The sequence below is a fragment of the Chionomys nivalis genome, chromosome 7 (genome assembly GCF_950005125.1).
Source record: "Chionomys nivalis chromosome 7, mChiNiv1.1, whole genome shotgun sequence".
Taxonomy (NCBI): Eukaryota; Metazoa; Chordata; class Mammalia; order Rodentia; family Cricetidae; genus Chionomys; species Chionomys nivalis.
In genome coordinates this window covers 9,986,860-10,005,157 of record NC_080092.1, presented here as the reverse complement: position 1 = coordinate 10,005,157, position 18,298 = coordinate 9,986,860, and the positions used below count along the sequence as shown (strand labels likewise).

At 48.9% G+C, this 18,298-nt stretch overlaps 1 protein-coding gene across 2 annotated transcripts; it reads left to right on the top strand.

Annotated features, from left to right (window-relative positions):
• Nucleotides 1-35: 35 nt before the first annotated feature.
• Dnaaf8 (dynein axonemal assembly factor 8) lies at nt 36-16,035 on the top strand. 2 transcript variants are annotated; one of them, XM_057775381.1, is made up of 10 exons: nt 36-433; nt 1,865-2,024; nt 3,573-3,710; nt 5,279-5,743; nt 7,864-7,981; nt 10,316-10,457; nt 11,812-11,958; nt 12,173-12,256; nt 14,447-14,711; nt 15,122-16,035. In XM_057775381.1, exons 2-10 carry the CDS (start codon nt 1,917-1,919, stop codon nt 15,137-15,139), a joined length of 1,485 nt encoding a protein of 494 aa, XP_057631364.1. In that variant the 5' UTR covers nt 36-433; nt 1,865-1,916; the 3' UTR covers nt 15,140-16,035. The 2 variants fall into 2 exon arrangements, with proteins under 2 accessions (XP_057631364.1, XP_057631363.1); XM_057775380.1 differs by lacking the exon at nt 11,812-11,958.
• The last annotated feature ends 2,263 nt before the right edge of the window (nt 16,036-18,298 follow it).

Genomic DNA, 18,298 nt, shown 5'->3' with positions numbered 1-18,298 from the left:
ATGACAGATACGAGGAGCCGCTCCTGAGGCGGAGAGGAGGGCGGCGCCCGGAAAAGAAGGTGGCGGCCGGTGGCCTCGTGCAGCCTGGGACAGGGCAAGTGGACGAGCGGAGCGACCCGAGGCCATTGGCGGTACCCGGGGTTGGTCCCGGCTGCGGGTGGCCGGCAGTGCGACCCTCCCCTCTGCTTTAGTACGGGCACGGTTGTCCTGCTGCCTCCCCGTCCCCTAGGCAACGACGCCTGGCGCGGGGCGGGGCGAGGCGGAGCCAACCGGTCTCTAGGAGAAACAGTGAGCTTCTCGGTCCTCTAAGCCAGGCCATGCTCTTTCCTCCGTGGTCTACCCTTCTTTCAACCCGGTCACCGCTTTGTGCACCTAAAGGACGATCAGTCTTGGGTGCCCCACTACCAGAGCCCCTGCTATGGGACATCCACTGGTGGGTATATCAAAAGCGTCCCCACCTGCGGCTCTCGGTGCAGGACCGCCAAGCATGTGTGCTTGCCTACAAGCTTCAGAGGCTTAAAGACCCGACTCACTCCCTGCTGCCGCCCTGATTCGGCACCGCTAGCTGATCAGCCTGGTCCGTTAGGCCTTCACCCCACAATCCTAAAGTCCCTTTGTCCACTGAGGTCCAAGGAAATTTTTTTAGGGTGAGATACAAAGGGTGGGGTTTGAGTATGACTAGCAAAATCTTGTGGATAATAGATCTTAAACCCCAAATTTTTAAAGATTTATTTTATTTTTAATTATGTGTATGTATGTGAAGGTTGGGATGTGTACTCGAGTGCGGATACCAGTGGACACCAGAGACATAGGATCTCCAAAGGGTTAAAGTTAAAAGTAGTTGTGATTTGGTGAACCCAATTCCGGTCCTCTACAAGAGCAGAAGAGGACCCTCTTAACTGCTGGGTCGTCTCTCCAAACCCTAAACCCCATTCTCAGTGCTGGGGATTGGATTCATGTCCTGTCCATTATATGTGCCAGCAAATGCTCTACCAAAGAGGCTCATCCCCAGACCTTAACTGTGATTCAACCTCTCTCTGCTACTTATCAACTTCTCCATATCCTCTATAGCACATACACACATACATACATATGCACGTGTGTGTGTCTTAGGGTTTCTATTGCTGTGAAGAAACACCATGACCACAGCAACTCCTATAAAGGAAAACATTTAATTGGAGTGACTTACAGTTTCAGAGGTTTAGTCCATTGTCATCATGGTGGGAGATGGTGGCATGCAGACAGATATGGTGCTGGAGAAGGAGCTGAGAGTTCTACATCTGAGAGATCCACAGGCAACAGGAAGTGCACTTTGTCACTGGGTGTAGCTTGAGCATAGGAGACCTCAAAGCCCAACCCCCCAGTGACATACTTCCTCCAACAAGGTCACACCTACTCCAGCAAAGTCACACCTCCTAATAGTGCCATTCCCTACGGGAACCATTTTCTTTCAAACCACCACAAATATACATATTTATATACACGATATATGTCCATGTCATGCATATCTATCTATCTATCTATCTATCTATCTATCCATATCTATCTATCTATCTATCTATCTATCTCTCACTTTATCAGTATATGCACCTCTGCTTTCACACACACCTATCAGTAAGCATCACATACCTACATGTACAAACACCATGTGCTCCTGTTCACTCATCACTGCACACACACACACACACACACACACACACACTCCTGTTACCTGGTAACATAAACTTCCAGAACCGGGAGGAAATTGGTGGAAAATGGAAATTTGCAGGTGTGTTTTCACCATGATCAAGGCTTTGGAAAGGCTGCCCATGCTAGTTTGGTTTTGGACGCCTAGACACTGCTGTCTACCCCGTGTGTTCTACAGGGCTCCTCTGATGATGGTATATAATGAGATGATTGTTTGAGCCTGGGTCCCCATGACATCCAAAGATAAAGACGTGGTGTCCTGGCCAGTTTCTCCCTGGGATGCCATCCTTAAGGCTGCCAAAGACCAGCTGCCATGCCTGGATTCAGACTCCTCCCTGGTGAGCAAGAGCTTCTTCCTGGATATCAGCTGTCCAGCTGGGGCAAGGACAGTTTTGGGTACTCCTCTCTACAGACCCCTCTGATCTATAGGGTTTATTTTTACTCATCAATCCCTGAGTTTACTTCTGGGTACCCACGCCCTTTAGGATTCTTTCTGGGTTTGCCAGAACTCTTGAGTATGGGTATTGGTGTTCCATGTACTCTTCTGCAGTGGTCTTGACCCCCAGGTGGACTCAACACCAAAGTTCAGGTCTTTGCAACTTGCTGCTCTCAACTCTTGGGTCAGGTCCAGGCCAGTGCCAACCTCTGAGAGCAATAACCTTTTTTTTTAAATTTATTTATTCATTATGTGTACAATATTCTGTCTGTGTGTATGCCTGCTGGCCAGAAGAGGGCACCAGACCTCATTCCAGAGTTGCTGGGAATTGAACTCAGGACCTTTGGAAGAGCAGGCAATGCTCTTAACCGCTGAGCCATCTTTCCAGCCTGAGCAATAACCTTTTCAGAACACAATGATATGGTCCTGGAGAAATTCTGCTACTTGAAGTGGTTTGGGGTCACTGACAGTACCAGTGGTCATTTATACAGGTGATCCACTGGTCAGAGACTCAGCACTCAGGTTGGCATAGGACATTTAGAGTGAAGAACAAGGGTTCTGAAGCAAAACAGCTGATTGTGCCCGACCTGAGCATTTGCAAAGATGAACATAACCAAGCTAAGACTCGGGCATTATCCAGTGCATGGCGTGGCAAAAGAAGTAGACGATGACAGTACCTCGGTGCCCTAGTGCTGTCTTTGCTTTGTGAAGAAGTCCCTGTAAGGTGGCAGGCCAGTGTCAGCCTCTCTCCTCTCTGGTTAGAGACAGCTAACCAAAGCCCTTGTGTTAAATGATAAGTCAGTATGAAAATGAGCTGGCCTCCCCTTTAGCTACCCCTTCACTACCATTACTCACTGCCAGCATGGATGCAAAATCTTGAGCATAGCCTGTGAAAAGGGAAGTATAGTGATATTTCATTTATGTTTTAATAAATAAAACTTGCCTGAAGATCAGAGTATAAAACAGCCCCTCTGGTCAGCCTTACAGAACAGGCAGTGGTAACGCACACCTTTAATCCCAGTAGCCACACTAGTTGCCATAGAAACTGGGCTGTGCATGCCTTTAATCCTAGCCCTAGAGAGGATTATAAAGCGGGAGGAGACAGCTCTCAGACACAGTCTCATTCTGAGATTCCTGAAGGCAAGATCACCATTTAGGCAGGATCACCATTTTGGACTGAGGTCGAGGTAAAAGCCAGTGACTGGCTATTTTGCTTTTTGGACCTTAAGGTTGAACCCCAGTTTCTGTCTCTGAGTTTTTATTAATCGTGCATCAGGGAAGCTCACATCTCACCAGTATGAGGTGGTGCTGCTGAGCCTGTTTTGGGGTTGGCTGCAGAAAGCAGCACAGGATGTGGCCCTTGGTAGAGAACTGATCTTCCCAGAGGCTTCTGGGTGGTTGGGCAAAGCAGGGCTGCCTTCTCCTCTGAACCACCCTGGTCTGTCTGCAGTCTGACTGTGAGGAAGAAGAACCCTTCATCTTTCAGCGAAACCAACCCGTCCTGATTCCAGACCTGGCTGAGGAGCTGGCTGAAGACCCTCTTGAGTCTGGGATCTGGATTGCTGTAGGGAGGAGTTCTTCACCTGAGGTCTGTGGGACACAGGCTTGGGGGACCTGCTAAGTACCCTGGAGGGGTCATGGGGTTGGTGATTGCAAATCTCGCAAGGATTCCACCAACAGTGTAGGTCTAAATGCTTAAAACCACTGGTTTTGCCTCTTCCTCCCCCAAAGACAGCCTAGCACTTGGGTGTTCAACATATAAGCATGGCACCTCCCAACACTGTAAGTACATTGGGGTTTCTATTTGATTTTTGCTGCCTGCTGCCCTTTTTGTTTTCTTCCAAGACACTCTGTACTGTCTGGCCATTGTCACAGCTGCCTGTCTCAAATATTTCTCCCTAACCAAACTAATTCATAGCCACTCAAGCTTGCTGAATGTTCAATGTCTAAGTGCTCCCCCAGGAAGCCTAAGGGAGGTGTCTGAGTGTCGTTACAGTAGTGCTCAATGCTGGCTACCCTAGTAGGAAATCAGGGGGGGGGAGCTCAGGCTTGGGCCTCCAGTCTGTGGAACTGCCCATCCCTCCCTCCCTCCCTCCTCTCTCTCGGCCCAGGGAGAGACCAAGACCTCTACCTGAACTCAATGATTACCCCAGACCTGATGGTATAAGCATGTAATCTGAGCTACTTGGAAGGTGAGGCAGGAGCATCAAAAGTTCAAGACGGGGGCTGGAGAGGAAGGCTCAGTAATTAAGAGAGCTTGTTGCTCTTGCAGAAGACCCAGGTTTGGTTTCCAGCACCTGCATGGTAGCTCACAACCAACTGTAACTCTGTTTCCAGCCCCACTTTTGGCCTCTATGGACTCCTGCACACACATGGTGCACATAAACATGCATGAAACCAAAACTCCATCAGTGGCTTGATAATAAAAATTAATTGCTATCCCAATAGATCCCATCTGCAGCTTTTATTCTTAGCTACCCAGGCCTGTCAGACCTGTTAACTCTTCTGATGTGGCTGTGACTGACATACTTTCCGATGAAAACACTGGCAGGCCAAAGCATCTCTATGGGCCAGACTGGGCTCCAGGAGCCTCTCAGCTCTGGGTAACCGCCATCTGCTCAGTTCTTCCTAGCATCATTGAGGCAAACTGGGTGTGCTGAAGAAGTCCACCTGACCCATCTCCACCAAAACACTGTGAAGCCCAGCCCTCATAGGCGCTAATATAAAACAGCACCCCTCGTCCTTCCCAGGAGAATCTGGAAGACAACCAGGACTCTGGTCAGTTTTGGTGACGCAGTTTTCATGAACTGATTTCTTCTTTTCTGTAAGGACTACCTACTCCTTTGGGAGAAGGGCAATAGGGGGTGGAATCGTTTTGGAAACAGTGGCAACGTCCATATGACATGACAAGTTGTTGAACTAAAAGGGCTCAAAATGGAGCCCATGAGATGCCTTGATGGGCAAAGGCACTTGCTACTCAGCCTGACACTCTGAGTTCCATACCCAGGGCCCATGGTGGAAGGAAAGATTGATTCTTGGCTACCCTCTGACCTCTACCTTATCGTGAATACCACCCTGTGTGTGTGCCTGCGTGTGTGTGCGTGTCTGTAAAGTATGTCTTTGCGGGTGTTCACCAATGATGCCTTTTTTCTCTAGCCAATTCTGGTTCCTGAAAGACTAGCCGTAGAACCTAGAAGTGGACAGATGGTAAGACAGAAGGACTTGGCCCCTCAGGAAAGAAGAGGCCCTGGCTGGTCTTGCCAGAGCTGTGTCGAGATCAGCCCTATTCTTCTGGAGGCTGAGGAGGACCCACCTTGGCTGGAAGGCAACCTTAGAAGCCTGTCTAACCCCAAAGGATCCCAGAGTCCCCCATGGACTTCCCAGGGAGAAGCCACTTTTCCTTTGGAAGGAGAGCTGAAGACAGAGCCCTCCGATACTGACGAGTGCAGAACCCTCCGCAGGGAGAGGAGGAGGATGATAGAGAAGGATATCCTTCAGAAAGTGACCCAGGCTTCCAAGAACCCAGCCTGTGGTGACCACAGCCAGGCTGCAGTCTCAGGACCCTGGCCAGAAGTATCCTCGGAGCAGTCTCGGGAAGGGTGTCCAGTGCTCTCACTCAAGGTAAGTGTGTCCACTGCCTAGCCTGCCTTCAGGCCATTCCCCCGCACTCAAGGTAAGTGTGTCCACTGCCTAGCCTGCCTTCAGGCCATTCCCCCGCAACATGGCCACAATCCTGCCACACTGTTGAGGCTGGAATCAGCTGTCCTCTAAGACCTTAGGCCCAAATCTCAGGTCCACTGGCCAGCAAGTATGTGGAAAGCTGGCACAGAACTCGCCCTCAGTGAGAACTAGTGATGACAGCAGAGAAGACAAATCCAGCTTCTTTAGGGAGAACACAGAGATGACCTCAAGCATGAATACTGAATATAGTCATGCATAAGACAGAAGCAGGCACTGCTGAAGTGAAGTCCTTGCAGTGGGCAGACCCCACACGCTAGGAACAGCTGTCCAAGTCAGACTAAGTACATTAGTGAGAACTGGCGACAGAGAGTCAGGGAGACAGAGACTGGAGTTGGGAGAGGTGATTCTATGAGAGACTGCAGAAGAGGAAGGAGTGTGAAGGCTGCTGGGACCATGGATCTGCAACCACAGCAGTGACTCCCTATTCCTTGCTGGTGAGTCTGTTTCCCACTGTTTCCCACCATGGTGGGTGGGCAGCCTTGGGCAGCACAACTGTGCTCTGTGATTGCCCACTGACCAGCAAAGAAACCTGTCAATCATACTTGTTGAATTTTCAAAGGCTATGAAGAATACCCTGGTTAGCTGTGCAAACTGAGTTTCTTCCAGGTGGAGGTGGACATATTGGAAGACTCTCCAGCCTGGCATGGAAAAGTTATAAACTCCTGAATTGCTTTCTTTAACAGCTTACAGAATGTGAGCACACAGACATGCAAAGAATTTTCATTGCTGTTTACATAAGCCAGCAGTTTCATTCTGTCCCTCTTCATGTCTTTAATCCTTCCTCACCTATATGACCGCAGAAATTTGAAAGGGTTCACTCAAGCATTCATCGTAGATCTGTGCTCCCGCCCTCCTGCTGTGCCTACAGAGCCATCTGGGCCAAGCTCTCCAGTTTGAGCACCTGCTAGAACCACAAGGTTCTTAAAGTTGCAAAAAATTTGGTATGAACCTAGACAGTTCAGGTGGTGGCGGCCGCGCATGCCTTTAATTCCAGCAATCAGGAGGCAGCCTGTTCTTCAGAGCGAGTTCCAGGACAGCCAAGGCTACACAAACCCTGTGTGTTGGTGGCAAAGTGGGGGAGAATGCAGGTCTCACCTTAAAGGAAGGGCTTAGTGTGTAATCATTTACAAAAGATAATGCATTCAAGTATGTTAGATACACCCAAACTCCAGCACCACTCCATTTGGTATTTGGAGTCTGGGGTGGGTGCTTCCAGGCTCTTGGCCACTTATCCAAAGAATTAAAAATAAGGCTCACACAGATGTGCCAAAGAAGCAAAATAACTTTTTTGGAGCTATGTGACAACAATTAAATAGTCCTGTCAGGATCAGCAGGACTTCATTTTATGAGGTCTAAAGGAAGGAGGGGCTGGCTGCTAAGGGGACATAATTTGGATGGTTCTCTATTTTGATTGATTAGATCATATATTTTTCCTACTGCACATGTTCCTTTCCCATAATCATTGGATTTTAATCATCTGAATGCCTAGTTACGCACAGTTATAAGATTGCAGTAAATAGGGAGTTTTCCCTAAAAGATTAGTAGAGCACAGTTCTCCCTTACTGCCTAAACACCCAAGACCAGCTCCGGCAAGATAATCCCTATCTTCTCCATACCTAGATATACTGAGAATACACTTGAATGGAAACTGTCTAAATTTGATTGTTACAGAGTTGAGCGGGGAAGATTTATACTGTAGTGCAGAGATGCAGGTGGGGGTGGCAGGGAGTTCTGATGTTGCTAGTGCAGTGTTTGAAGAGGTGTGCATCTGTTTAGTACACTGCAGGTAAAGGAACTACACTGTAAAATGAGTTATTGCAGTGGGGGTGCGGACAACCAAAACTAAATGGGATTGTCCCAAGCTAAATGGTTTCCTATGTTTGCCTGCCTCACTATGATGGATGACTCATGATACTCTGCTGGCTGCAGCTGTTGTAAAGTGGGGGTTCCTACTGCAGAACCTTTCTGCAGCCTTGTAATCACCAGCTTTATCATTTCAGCAACTTGAAGGCTGGGATTTGGATTACATCCTTCAGAGTCTGCCAGGGCGAAAAGACAGCCAGGGTGACAATGCTCCCAGAACTGCGTGGTGGTTAGCTGACCGCTGCCAAAACCAAGGTCTGACCTTCATCACAGAAGTCCGAGTGAATCTCCATAAGTACTTCCTTCCAAGCCTCTCAGTGGCAGTGGTGGGGGTAGGGAATGGGCAGGGCTCTCACCCCCTATTGTCCTCAGCACACTCACTGCCCAGTCTTACAAAAGACTTTATTCATCATACATACAGCTGCCTGCTCAGCCAGGTATGTTCAGGCCTTCAAACTTACCTGCCCTGTGGTCCACCCTTTTTCTTCCTCCAGCTTCCTTCGTTCCTCTTCCTCTTCTGCGGGAAAGCAGAACCTGTCTCTTGCTCCTTTTCAGGCAGCTGAAACGCTCATTCTATTTGAAAGCATCATACTCTCACTGTGCTCATGGCCTTGCTATGTACAGCTCTCTTTGTTTTTCAAGACAGGAGCAGAGTTTCTCTGTGTAGCCCTGGCTGTCCTGGAACTCTCTTCTATAGCCTGGACTGGTCTCAAAGTCAGAGTGTTGGGATTAAAGGCGTGTGTCACCACCGCCTGATTTATGAGCAGCTCTGTAAAAGGCTCCACACGTTCTCTCCACTCATGTAGGCCCCAAGAGCAGGTAGATGCACATCTGAGCTGGGGAACAAGGACAGGGCCTAGGTGTCCATGTCCAGTTCCAGACCAAAGACTCCACTAGACTAACAGCCACTGGGATGTTTAAAGCAAGAAGGGTTTTTTTGTTTGTTTGTTTTTTGTTTTTTTGGTTTTTCGAAATAAGGTTTCTCTGTGGTTTTGGAGCCTGTCCTGGAACTAGCTCTTGTAGACCAGGCTGGTCTCGAACTCACAGAGATCCGCCTGCCTCTGCCTCCCAAGTGCTGGGATTAAAGGCATGCACGACCACCACCCGGCAGCAAGAAGGTTTTTTAAGTTCATTTTTTTCTTCTATATAATTGTTTTGCCTGTAGGCATGTAAATGCTACCACATGGTCATCTGTGCATGCACCAGGAAAGGGCAGCAGATCCCCTGGAACTGGAATTACAGTTGTGAGCCACTGTGTGGGTGCTGGGAATTGAACCCAGGTCCTCTGCAAGAGCAGAAACTGCTCTTAATCACTGATCTATCTCTCTCCAGCCCTACCTGTTTTGTTTTTGAGATGCCATCTTACTGTTTAGCCCTGGTTGACCTGGAACTTGGAACATGATATGTCGGCCAGATCTGTTGAACTTGAATCTGCCTGTGTCTGCCTCCTGAGTGCTGATATAAAGGTGTGCATCACCTTGACTTTTGTTTTGAGACAAGGTCTTACATGGTAGTCTGGACTGGCCTGGAACTCTTGGCAATTCTCCTGCTTCAAACTTCAAAGTGGTGCCACTAATGAGCATGTGACAACATTCCTGCTTCAGCAGAGCTTCCGGGTGTGGTGGAGTGGGTCCTCTGCAAGGTTGGCAGTAATGTATCATAAGCACCTCTGTGGAGGGTGCTACAGCAGGACCTAGTCTCTATTTTAAATGCTCATGACTCTCGGATGAAGCTATTCCTTTTTGTTTAGTTTTATTTTGTTGAGACATGTAGTCCAAGGTAGCTCAAACTCATTATGTAGCTGAAACTGGACTTGAATTCCTGATCTTTCTTCTACCTTCCAAGTGGTGCGATTTCCACTTCCACCAGAGAAGCTATCCTATTTGGAAAATCTCTTGTTTAAACACATACCCCAGGATGTTCACTCCTGTGCACTGTAAAACAACAAAAAATTGCCTGGTGGTGGTGGCACATGTCTGTATCCCAACACTCGGGAGGCAGAGGCAAGTGGATCTCTGTGATTTTAAGGCCAGCTGGGTCTACAGAGTGAGTTTCAGGGCAGTCAAGGCTATACAGTAAAACCCTGTCTCAAGAGGAAAAAAAAAGAAGCTTTGAAAACTTGGAAACAGCTCCTATTCAATAGGGGTCTTGCTCTAGCTAAATCAAGCTCATCAGAGAGTGCACTCATCTCAGTGAACAAAGTCTACTCATAGAAAGGTGTAAAAAGATGAATGGGGTTGCTGGGGTTGTAGCTCAGTGACAGAATGCTTGATAGCATGCACAAGGCCCTGGGTTCACTTCCAAGTGCCCCCATCCCTGAGACACACACACACACACACACACACACATCTATATAAGCCTGTTTGCTACTTTTTGGAAAGTGCAAACATCTGTTTACTGTGGTCACCTGAGACCCTATGTCACAAGGCTCAAGTGTAGCAGCCTCTCTTGAAGATGTGAAAATCCCCTGACTTTGCCAAGAGGAGCTGAAGCCTCAGAGAGGTCTGAGGTGGGGCACATTGGAGCCTGAAGGTCAACCACTGAGAGGCAGACCTGAGCTAAGCAACCTCCTCTCCTGGCAACCCCCAGGGCACACCACTGGACTCCCTCAGGACATACTGCTGGAGCAGCTGGCCCTCCTGTGTGCCACTCAGTCCAGAGTCTGCAACCCTACCCAGAAGGTATCTGCTGACAACCCCCAAGGCACTGAAGAACTGGAAGCCAGAAGCAGGTGGGACTTCCACCAGCCACACCCACAGCCGTTGCTTTAGAACCAGCCTGCCTCTAGGCAGTGTCATTTGGGCCTACTGGTGGGGCACTTGGCATGTACTTTCTCTTTGAATAAGGACTCATGTAGGCAAATGCTCCATTATCTATATTTTTACTGATGGGGAAGCTGAGGTTCAGATTGCCATGCCTCTCCCAGGTCATCAGAGGCAGAGCTGTGTATTGAGCCCCAGAGCTGTCTCATTCCCTAACACAATAGGTACTTTCTCTTGGCACCAACATGACTTCCCTTGGAACAGCAGAATTATCACATTACCCTGCTCCTCTGACCAGATTGATTGGTCTAGCCTTGAACCCAGCCAGGTCAATGGGAACCTTTCCCTGGACTTTTGTAGTTTGGCTTGGGTCGGAAGATGGAAGGGCTGTGGGCAGCCACCTGTCCTGGACAAGCAGGGAAGCAAACTGGGACAGCGTGAAGCTGGAGATGGGGTCATCTGAGGCCCAATGTTCTGCCTTTCCCAGATGCAACCATTTTCAGAGGTCTGGGGACTTTCCCCCCTGAAGTTGTCGTGGGTTCTGCCTGTCTAGCCGAAGGGACAGAGCCTGTGCTTTCCAGTGAGGAAGCCCCAGCTCCACACAACTCCCAAGCATTAGAAACGTGGCTAATGGGATGGAAACGGTTTCATTTTATGGATCTATTTGAGTGACTTAGCTTGTGCTAAGTGGTTCCCAACTGAGTGGAACAGGCTGAGGGTTTATTTATCATATGAGGACTGAACTCAGGGCCACACACATGCTAGGCCCATGTTCTACCACTGCGTGGCATCCCAAGTCACCTTTTTACTTTTTATCTTTAAAGTCTTGCTAAGAGTCTGGAGCGATGTGTCAGTGGTTAGGGGCATTGGTTGTTCTTCCAGAGGACACAGGTTTGATTGCCAGCACTCACACAGTGATTCACAACTGTCTGCAACTCCAGTTCCAGAGGATCAGATGCCTTCTCTGGCCTCCATGAACACCAGTCATACCAGTGAATAAACATGCATGCAGGCAAAACAGTCATACACAAAAAATATATGTATAAAGTCTTGCTAAGTTGCCTAGGCTGGCCTTGAACTTTCTATCCTGCCTCAGCCTCCTGAACACTTCAACAGGCCTGCCCACCAGCTGAGCTGATACACAGCATATCAAACTTGCCCAGATCTGTGGGGGTAGTGGTGCCCTAGAGAACAGATGGATTCCAAATGCCCACCCGCACACCACAGACACACCTTCAGTAGCTGTTGTGAGCACAGTGATTAGACCTGCTCAGCAGGTGGCAGGAATCACGTAGAAGGGCCACCTCACCCCTCCCATTGCAGAAGTGCTTTATCAGAGCCTGGCTTTCAAACTGAGCCAGTGCAGAAGCTGGCAGAGAGTAGGAGGCTGAAGTCAGAGCCTCCCACCATCTTCATTGACCTGCGTCAGACGGAGCCATCCGAACCACAAGAGCACCAGTCCCAGGAGAGGTACAGAACAATGCTAAGAACGGTGTCTGCAGGAGGGAAGGAGGGACACAAGGCAAAGCTCATCTGGGTTGAGCACCTTGTACCTTCCCTTCAGAAATGGCAGGAAGCCCAGTGGCCCCTTAGCTTTGGCTGGCTGTCACTCTTCTTGGATTCCCAGGGGGTCCTGGCAAGGTGGCTGAAGCACATGCTGAGAACCCATTTCTTCTACTTCCAGCTCTGAATATAGCTCCTCTGACAGTGAGGAGGAAGGCATGGAGACAGCAGACCCAGGACAGGGGGCATCCTCCTGGGAATGGAGGTAACGTTAGAGTTTATCCCTCCCCATTGGGAAGCTCCCTCCCTGTGCCCTGGGCCCCCTAGACATGTGGGTCAGCATCTGGTGTGATGGGAGTGGGTATTGTGCTTTATAACCTGGCATAGGGAAGCCTGTGTGGCCAGGCCTACTATACCTAGGCATCATGAGTGACATCAAGCTTCCCACTCCAGGGCAGCTTAGTTTAGCCTCTGAAAACAGTTCCCAAGCTTGATCTTGTTCCAGCTGCTGGTAAAGAAAACGTGGAGGGCCAGCTGTTAACCAGATGTGAAAAAGAGCTAGTAGATTAAGGAGCAGTGTCCAGCCGGGTGGTGTTGGCGCATGCCTTTAACCCCAGGGCTTGGGAGGCAGAGACAGGCAGATCTCTGAGTATGGCACGAATTCCAGGACAGCCTTCTGTTACACAGAGAGACCCTGTCTCGAAAAACAAAAAAAGAGCAATGTCCTGTCAGAGACATGCCCGAGACCCCAGACTGTGGCCACAGGATGAATGAGAAATGGGGGTCATAGCTGCCTGCAGCACTGGGAATGTCAGGGCTCAGGTGTAGAATGGGACATCCCAGGAAGATGGGGTGGGAGGTTCCCCGCCAGAGCCTGTGGTACAGCAGCACCCCAGGAAAGCTGCAGCTACACAAAGTCTTGGCTTTTTCTTTGCACCTCCCCATAGACATCTCTTTTTTCCTCCCGCAATACCCTTGGGCAAGGCCTTGCTCATTCAAGGAAAGGGAGTCAGGCTGGGATGCCCCTCTGCCCTGCTTTGAGGCGCTAGTTGGCTCACTGCCAGGCACCAGGCCTAGGTCTTCTTATGAAGGCTGTAGCTCCAGGCAGTAGGCAGGTCCAGGCAGTAGGCCTGGGCACACTCAGACTTGGCCCTTCAGCTTATCGCTTCATCCCTTCAGGACCTGATGCCTTCCTTTAAATATAGGAGAAAACTGCCGTTCCTACCTCACAGGACTCGAAGGCAGTGTACATGGGAAATGCTGTTGATGGCAGCTACGGGGTGGCCCAGGATTTGGATATTAAAAATATTCCCTCTGTGTAGATGGGAAATTAACCATACATCTGTGGAGGATGTTTATCCTAAGAACATCTCTGTCAATAGTTTTGTTTTTCCCTTTCAGGACAAGAGTCTCACTCAGTAGCTAGTCTGGCCTCAGACTCATGGCAGTCCCCCGTCTCACTGTGTCAGCCCACATGCTTTCCAGACCTTTCCCTCTGTCGGATTTAGCTTTCTTAGAACGTTTGTTCTGTTGCTTCTCCTGTTGGGTGGGGAGTCACTGTGTTCGTGCAGCTGCTTCTGGCAAAGGCTCGATGCCTGGCTTAGTCAGGGCAACTGCTGCTCTGCTGACAACCATGACCAAAGCAGTGAGAGCAGGAGCTCACGCGGAACTGATGTAGAGGCCGTGGAGTGGGCTGCTTACTGGCCTGCTCCTCACACTTGCTCAGCCTGCTTTCTTACAGACCCTAGGACCACCAGTCCAGGGATGGCACCGCCTGCAATGGGCTGGGCCCGCCCCCATCAGTCACTAAGAAAATGCCCCCCAGTGTTGACTGAGTTTTCTGTCCTGCCCGGTTCCCGTAGTCATTAGGTCCCAAAGAAATCACACAGAGGTCTACATTAATTATAAACTCATTATCTCCGGCTTTTTATTAACTCTTATAATTTATTTTAGCCCATAATTATTGTCCGTGTTAGGCACGTGGCTTGGTGAGGCACCTTTTTCAGCAAGGCATCCTCTGCTTCTGGGTCACGACTGCAGACTGAAACTTCTCTCTTCCCAGAATTCTCGTTGCCCCACCTCTACTTCCTGCCTGCCTACTGGCCAATCAGCGTTTATTTAAAATACAAGTGACGGGGGTACAGACCATTGTCCCATAGCTCCCTGGCTGGATTTTAGGGAGGCATTTTCTTAATTGCAGTTCCGTCCTTTCAGGTGACTTTAGCCTGTGTCAAGTTGACAAACTAGCCAGGACCGTGCCCATTGCTAAGGGAAAGATCCACAAGGATCTTCATCTCACATGCTTCCTAACCGAATCGCAGATGCTGCCAGACAGCAGGAGGCTAGCCCTTGCTTTGGAATGGGAGCTGAAACTACACAAGGCTCTCCTCCTTTCTCAGTGTTGGGAGGTCTGGCCTTCAGCACCAGGCCTTAGGTTGGTTTTCCTGCATCACAGGGACTGTACTGGGAAGAGCCAGCTTCTCCAACAGCTAAGAGCATTTCGGAAGGGGGCTGGTCCATCCCACCTGTCTACCAGTGACCGTCCTGTCTACCAGAAGGCCCAGGCCCCGGAAGATACAGCTGAATCACAAACTGGGAGGAAGAAACACATAAAACTCTGGGCTGAGAAGCAGAATGCCCTGGATCTAGGGGACCCTCTTGGGACACAGCCAGCCAGAAAGGTGCTGCTACCTGCTATGGGCCAGCTACACTCAACTCAGGTAAAGAACCTGAAAAGAAGGTAGGGGTGGCAGATTTCTATCTACATAGCCCTCATGGTCCCTCTACAGTCCGCCTGTTTTTAATAGCATGGGCCTCGGGGCTGAGACACTCACTCTGGACCCTACCCAGCCAGTCTAAGCATATTTAAACTTTTTGTTGTGGTGGTGTTGGGAGCTGTATCCAGGGCCTCATGCATAGTAAGCAATTACTCTTAACACTGGGTTGACATCTCCAGTTCCCATATTTAAATGCATTTATAGTTTCCTAAAGAAATGGTCCCCAGGTTCCTGGAACTCTGGTATTTCATGTACCTAAGTTAACACACACATGTCCACACTCATGCAGACTTAATGTACTTTTTGAAAAAAGGGGAAACAATTGAAATTCGTTTTTTTTGTCTTTACCCAAGACACAAAAGCACACATAGGCTCCAGGTCATTCCAAGTGAAGGTGACACTCATCTTTGCCAGTCTGGATGGAACACCGTACCTACCAGGAGTTTCAACACCAGGAGTCACGCTGTGTGAAATGCAGTGGTACCCACTCTCCCTCCTTGGTACTCAATGAAAGCTGTGTGACCAGCTGAGGCCTGGACCCCAGAGGGGACACCTGAGCTTCCTCCTGGTTACTTTGCAAAACTTGTTTCCCCTCCCCCTATCCACTCCACCCCAGGTTCCATCTTAAGGGTCTGTTGTCCCTGCTTTCTCAGCCCCTTTGATTTTCTGCCACCTCATCTCCCCAGAGTCTTCCCCTGCCTCCTCCCTCCGTGGAAGAACAGAGAAACCACTACCAAGGCAGGGTTTGGATGGCAGAGAAGGATACTTGGCATCTGACAAATGTTTTAGCACTCAGCTGTGGTGTGGGGGTGTTATAACTGCCAGCTGTCCTGCTGCTAGGCAAGGATCTCAGTGCCAAGTCCTGAGCCACACAAGACAGGTCCTGTGACAGGATCACAGACAGATCACTGTTGTCACTGGCAGCCAGCATCACGCCCAGAATCCTGATCCAAAAACCCTGTCTGATATAGTCACAGGGACTGCCATTAATCCCAACCCCAAGACATATTCTTTAGATGCCACATGCAAGACAGGCCCCTACCAAGGCCACAGGCAGCCTCCCTGTAAGGGGGCCAGGCTGCCCTGCCCAAGGGCAGAGGTCCCTTGCTTGAACTCCAGGGCAGCTTGGCTCCACCCTCTGCCCAGCAGCTTCCACTTAGCCGTCAAGAGCAAAAGCACCTCATTGTTCCTAAACTTTCTTTCTCCCAACCCTACCCCACTAATGGTAGAAAACCTGCTGAGAATGCCTCATGTGATAGGAAATAAATTCTGCTGCAATTTCAACTGTGCCTGTCAATCACTGGCTTTAAGGGAAGGCAGGAGGGTGGTAGTGGGAAAGCAGACCCGGGTCCAAAGCTAGATCTACCACCTGGGCAACGTCATCATGTCTCAGAAAATCATGCAGACCAGAGGGGCTGAGAAGACAAGTACAAACGGACTCTACAGGGAAAAAAAAAGGACTCTAAAGGTGGGGTCTTGAGGGGTTATAAAACTGATGGTCCCCTATAGACCAGGTTAAGTGCCATCATGGTACACACCTAGTTTCCTCATCAAGAATGACAAGGCCGGGCTGGAGAGATGGCTCGGAGGTTAAGAGCATTGACTGTTCTTCCAAAGGTCCTGAGTTCAATTCCCAGCAACCACATGGTGGCTCACAACCATCTGTAATGAGGTCTGGTGCCCTCTTCTGGCCTACAGGCATACACACAGACAGAATATTGCATACGTAATAAATAAATAAATATAAAAAAGCTTTAAAAAAAAAAAAAGAATGACAAGGCCATGAAGTGAAGACAGGACCCCGAACAGGAAGGGCCCCAGTAGGTGGGGGAGTCTCCATATGAGAAGCCCAAAAATGCACATGCCCTGTGGCATCAGCAGAGACAAGAACCTAGGGTGGGGCTGCACAGCCTTGCTAGCTTTTGGCCGGGGGCTGGGGGCCTCTGCTGTTTCCATGTGCCCCCTGACTGATCTTGAGGCTGGTTTAGGAGATAAATGCCATTCAAAGCTCTATTCTCCAGAGAACAGGTAGAGCTCCTGGGTTCAGGAAAAGTTCTGGAATTTATTATGTGAGTGAAGAAAGACCAAATGACAGCCCTGGGTCCTGAAAGATGATGAGAACACAAGCGTGGGCCAGACACCCTGGGGCTGGGGAGCAGGCTCAACAGGTAAAGGCACTAGCTGCTAAGTCTGGTAGCCTGTGTTTGCTGCCTGAGACCCACAGGTGGATGGAGACAACCAACCAGCTGTCCTCTGACCTTACATACACACGGTGGAACACACCTCCTGCACATGCACACACATAAATGATTTTTAAATAAGATTTATGTATATGGATGCTTTGTCTGCACATAGATCGATCTGCACATCAGAAAACGTCATCTGATCCCATGAGCCACCATGTCCCAGATAATGACAGTAAGACTTTTTTTAATTTTTATTTTTTTTTATATTTATTTATTATGTATATAATATTTTGTCTGCGTGTATACCTGAAGGCCAGAAGAGGGCACCAGACCTCATTACAGATGGTTGTGAGCCACCATGTGGTTGCTGGGAGTTGAACTCAGGACCTTTGGAAGAGTAGGCAATGCTCTTAACCACTGAGCCATCTCTCCAGCCCCTTAATTTTTATTTTTTAAAGATTTATTTATTATGTATACATTCTGTCTTCATGTGTGCCTGCACGCCAGAAGAGGGCGCCAGATCTCATTACAGACGGTTGTGAGCTACCATGTGGTTGCTAGGAATTGAACTCAGGTCCTCTGGAAGAACAGTCAATGCTCTTAATCACTGAACCATCTCTCCAACCCGAAGACTTCTTATTAATTACAAAACGCTTGGCCTATAGCTTGGACTTGTTTTTATAGCTTAGACTTATTCCTAACAAGCTCTTATAACTTACTTAACCCATTTATTTTCATCTACATCCTATGGCGTGGCTCATACTTCATCTCTCCTACTGCCAGTGTTGCTTCCTTTGCCTCTGGCTGGTGACCCTGCCTCCCCCCCCCCCCCCGCCCCAGTCCTCTCTGTCCCTAGAAGTCCTGCCTGACTTCTTTCCACCTAGCTATGGACCATTCAGATCTTTCTTTTATTGTCGGGAACCCAGGTGTGAGGCCATTCAGATCTTTATTAAACCAATTATAAGGCACCTTGGCAAAGACACATCTTCACAGTGTAAACAAATATTCTGCAACAACCATATGGGTGCTGGGAATTGAACTCTGGACCTCTAAAAGAGCAGTCAATGCTCTTAATCACTGAGCCATCTCTCCAGTTTCACTAAATGTGTTGTTTTAAAATTTTATGTTCATTGGTATGTTGCATATATGTATGTGTCTATTTGTCCTCAACTAGAGTTATACTTGCAAGTTGCCATGTGGGTGCTGGGAATTGAAGTCCCTTTGCAATGTTTTAAAAAATGTATTCAGCCATGAGGAGCAGACATACCACCTGGATGGAACATCTCAGAATTCCACAGCTTCAAAAGTTGCCTCTTAACTTCAGTAACTACTACCACATGTCTG

Bases quoted from the DNA above. Each gene is read 5' to 3' on its own strand.
- Dnaaf8 (XM_057775381.1), top strand. From the start codon at position 1,917: ATGACATCCAAAGATAAAGACGTGGTGTCCTGGCCAGTTTCTCCCTGG. The intron at 3,711-5,278 runs GTCTGTGGGACA...TTTTTTCTCTAG, and splicing joins GGAGGAGTTCTTCACCTGAG to CCAATTCTGGTTCCTGAAAG. The intron at 7,982-10,315 runs GTCTGACCTTCA...GGCAACCCCCAG, and splicing joins TGACCGCTGCCAAAACCAAG to GGCACACCACTGGACTCCCT.